At 37.3% G+C, this 4351-nt stretch overlaps 1 protein-coding gene across 1 annotated transcript; it reads right to left on the bottom strand.

The window, feature by feature from the left end:
* Window positions 1–240: 240 nt before the first annotated feature.
* LOC104076409 (neuroligin-4, X-linked) lies at window positions 241–3614 on the bottom strand. Its single transcript, XM_009577264.1, has 2 exons — window positions 3580–3614; window positions 241–1140 (listed from the first exon to the last, which is right to left on the bottom strand). The coding sequence occupies exons 1-2, from the start codon at window positions 3612–3614 to the stop codon at window positions 291–293; spliced, it is 885 nt and encodes a 294-aa protein (XP_009575559.1). The 3' UTR covers window positions 241–290.
* Window positions 3615–4351: the final 737 nt, after the last annotated feature.

Genomic DNA, 4351 nt, shown 5'->3' with positions numbered 1-4351 from the left:
TTCTGGCCTCAACTTTCAATCAAAGTGGCTGAGATCTTAAAGCAGTATCGTAACAGCAATGTACACTTTTCACATTTCACAGGGTTTGTAGTTGATCTTTAACATCAGAGAGTTTCCTGGGAAGGATCAGTGAGAAAATAACAACTATCCTTCTCTTTTACTTGTTTTTACTTTAGATTTTGACAAGGTGTTCAATGGATGGTATTATAACTCTTTCCTCTTCATTTTGTTTGTTTTTTGTTTTTTCTTTCTTCCAAGTGGCTTGTGAGGGTAGAGGGGGAATGGCTGAGCTATACCCTAGTCGTCGAATGTCCATGGGGCAAATTTGTACTGTTTTGTCCTCCACTGAAGGTGTTGAAAGTATGCAAAGGCTGCATTCCTGTTAACGTATTTGGAATCATGGTTATGGTGTTGGGTGTCATTAGCGGGATGTCGTCTGGGGACCTTCTCAAAGTAAGCGTGTAGTCAGGCGGACAGGTTAGTCTCAGTGTGTCATGGGCCTGCAGCGATTCACACTCGTGGTCATGTTCTAGCTGTTTCATCTGCAACGACATAATCTCTTCATTTTGTATGTGTGCAATATCATTGGTTGTGTTCCTCTGGGGGCTAGGGCGCCTGTGAGTCTCGTGACGCCGCTTGTCCTTCTTGTAATATAATGCAGCAAAAGCTAAAATATTGAGGAACAGCAAGGACGCTCCCACAGCAATGGTGACGCTCAGCTCCGTAGAGTAATCTCGCTTGTTTTCTATCAGAACTGTCGTATCCTCCAGAGCTGTTTTATGGGTGTCTTTTGAATGTTTGGGATTGTTGGCAGGTGTCATTGCTGGGCGTTTGGTGGCTGGCCACAATTTACCAGGAGAACGTCGTGTCACATATGGAAATGATGTCATGTCAGGAGGGGGGACTTTAGTTGTTGTGGAAACGTACTGAAATATTTCATTCAGGTTGTGAAGGTGCGGTACAAGCTCCAACCAGAAAGCGACTTTTGTTGCTCTGTAGTGATCACGAACTCGGGGTTTCAGGCCAATATGCAGATAAAGCTGGTCTTTAGGATTGTATTTGGACCAGGCCACTTCTTCAAAGCGGTTGGGTTTTGTGTGGATGAACTTTGTGTCCTGCGGAACAGGCTGGTTTGGATCTCTACAAAAATAAAAGCAGGCAATATTATAGTCATTAAAAAACAAAAACAAAAGCAAACCTCAAAAACCCCTCCATCCTTTAGTTGATAGTTTATCCAATAATTAACATAACCTAAAAACAGAAGCTAAAAAAACCTCCCAAACTTAACAACAGATGTTAACAAATAAACAAAATGAAAATTGCTTACTGTAAAGGGCATCTCAGACACTATAATACTTTTTTACAAGAAAACAGAGAAAGGGTTGTGTTTCAGCTCCCAAAAGCTCATCTGTAATTCTGTGATTCAGTATCATACTCCAAAGCTGTCTTAGAGAAGTATTACCTACCTTTCCCCAAAGTAAAGGTGTAGATTCAGCTCTTCTCAAGGTTGGACATTAACATTCTCATTTAAGGTACCACTACTTCCACTGCTATTAGTAGTAAATATAGGCATCTAATTCCTATGGCAATGTTGGAAGCCCATGTGGCCATAAGAATTTATACTAGCTGTGTATATTATATAAAAAACTTCAAAACATGAAGTAACAGGGCTAGTACATGCAACTGGGAAATATTTCTCTTTGTGTTCCTTTACTGAGCTATTAGTTCCCTTTCGTTTAAATATCTACTTTCGGGAAAAGCCTTTGAAGTATTTGTACGTCACAAATCTTTCCATCATTTGCATTAGAAAATTACTATTTGAAAATTCCATGTGCTCATTGCTACCAAATAACTACATTTAATGGCCATGGGACAGTGAACCTTAATTCTGTCCCAGTTTGTAGGGATGAGAAATATATTAGCTGAGAACAACAAGTTTTATAGTATTTAAGTAGTAGTAGAGATAAGAGTAGTATACTACTCAGAGATAATTTCAAAATTGGTAACCCAAATATTTAATTGAAACTATGCTTTCCCCATCTTTTCTTCTTTCTTTTCTTCTTACAGGTTCAGAATAAAGACAAACCAATGGCACAAAAAGCATTTAAATGTGGTTAAAGTCTATGTATCCTTATAATTTTGGTAAACCTTATGTAAGTATTACTTCCTCTTGGCATGAAAAAATACAGAAATTTAAAATTACTAATACCGAGTTTAATATTCTGTTGTGCATGAGTTTGAATCTTCTTTTGCAGCAAAGCATATTTTCTGGGACTTTGTGATATATTATACTGAGAGCACGTGATTCATCTTCTGTGCATTATGCTGAGAACTTTCCATTCTTCTTTCCATTCCCATATGCATTAGTTTATTTCCTGTGAAAATGATTCTAGTATTTTCCTTTTCTTCCAATATACTGTTATGTATGTTACGGGAATACCAAGACCCATCAGTACAGATTTTAAAGCATCTTATTTTTTTCTTTTTCCATTTTTAAAAGCTCATGAATATGATTGCTGAGTTTAGCATTCTTTTGCTGTTCATAGAGAGCTATTTCTTAGTTCTTAAACGAGACTGGTAATTTGACTTTGATAATCTCATGATTCCTGTATTCATCTGTTTACCAGAAAGAATTTATCTTACCTTTTTTTGAGTGAAAGGAAGAATTCTTTTTCTATATAACTTTTGTACTTTGGTTTACTTGTGCTTGTGGTTTTACGTGTTTGGGGTTTTTTTGGTTTTGGGGTTTTTTTGTTGTTTTTTGTTTGTTTGTTTTGTTTTGGGTTTTTTTGTTAATGTATTATACTGTATCGAATCTTTCCCATCCCAATAAGATATAAACTAGGGGTTCCAGAACTGTGGCTATTTCATTTATCTATCTATCTATCTATTTTTAATTTTAGGTAGTAATCATTAGCCAAACTGTGTTAATTCTGAACAAAAAGATAATTGCTTAGTAATTGTTCGTCCTAGTTGACACTAGAGGAGTAATATCCACTTCGAAAAAGTACAGCAGCAGATGTATGCTGCTACTTTGAGGGATTCTAACATGCATTCAAGAAGGAAATAAAAGTATTTCTTTTGTTCTTAAAGAACAGACTGAAAGATTTGGCAAATCCAGAGGAGAAAATATTGGCCCAATTCAATGTATCAACTACTACAGTACATTGAGATTCAAGCAAATTAAAAATCAGCAAGATTGTCAAAATGCAAAGCATTTTTCTTGTCAGAAACTCAAAATCCTGCAGAAGTTACAACACAAAATCCACCTTGTGTTCTCCCCACTTGCTGTTCTGATTCATAGCACAAAAGACTCTGGGAAGGGTCCTACAGAAGACATATAAATTAAACTAGCTCGTTTAAATGAGTTGCACTTGATACACAGTACAGGAGATGAAGAAGCTGAGCACTCATTTCAATGAGCCAAGCTGGACATGTACTTTTTCCCTATTCTTTTTTTTTTTTAATGGCCCTATAAAAATGACAGCAGATGATGATTTTACCAACTAAACATTTTTTAAATTAGCATTCTCTTCCCCTACAAAGAGCCTATAACTTTTATAGTAAATATCAACCTACCTTTCCTTTCCCTCTCTTCCATTCTCTACCTCCATCTCTCCTTTTTAACTATATCTATTGGGAATAGGCAATTATGTTGCTGCCTCCTCCAAACACAAGAGAGAAAATTACATTACATGAGGCTAGTCTTGTATTTCAGGATTTGTTTACATAGCTATGTGTGGGCATGAAGCTGTCCATTGAAACAAGGAACAGAAAAAAAATCAGCCAGCCCTACAGACAAGTCATTTTTTTGCTGAGGATATCAGAACTCTACCATTGGCATCAACTCTAAGGCTGATCACTTAGTAACTGAATAAATGGTCTGAATATTCTCTCTGAATTTAGAGGATAGGTATTTTTTTTTTCCCCCCACAAGAAAATGGAATAACTAAGTCCAGTCCTATATAGAGGATCTAATAATGCATGCATCTTGGTTTTACAGTGTCCTGGTTTCAGCTGGGATACAGTTAATTGTCTTCCTAGTAGGTGGTATAGTGCTGTGTTTTAGATTTAGGATGAGAATAATGTTGATAACACACTGATGTTTTAGTTGTTGCTAAGTAGTGCTTATACACAGTCAAGGCCTTTTCAGCTTCCCATGCTCTGCAAAGTGCACAAGAAGCTGGGAGGGAGCATAGCCAGGACAGCTGACCCAAACTGACCAACGGGGTATTCCATACCATATGACGTCATGCTCAATGTATATAAGCTGGGGGAGTTGGCCAGGGGGCAGTGATCACTGTTTAGGGACTGGCTGGACATCGGTGGGTGGTGAGCAATTGCATCATGC

This window comes from Fulmarus glacialis, unplaced genomic scaffold, assembly GCF_000690835.1.
Source record: "Fulmarus glacialis isolate BGI_N327 unplaced genomic scaffold, ASM69083v1 scaffold44564, whole genome shotgun sequence".
Lineage (NCBI taxonomy): Eukaryota > Metazoa > Chordata > Aves > Procellariiformes > Procellariidae > Fulmarus > Fulmarus glacialis.
Note: the sequence above shows the minus strand (reverse complement) of the source record. Positions and strands in the feature narration are given on the sequence as shown.

Bases quoted from the DNA above. Each gene is read 5' to 3' on its own strand.
- LOC104076409 (XM_009577264.1), bottom strand. From the start codon at position 3,614: ATGGAGGTAGAGAATGGAAGAGAGGGAAAGGAAAG. The intron at 1,141-3,579 runs GTAGGTTGATAT...TTATTTTTGTAG, and splicing joins GGAAGAGAGGGAAAGGAAAG to AGATCCAAACCAGCCTGTTC.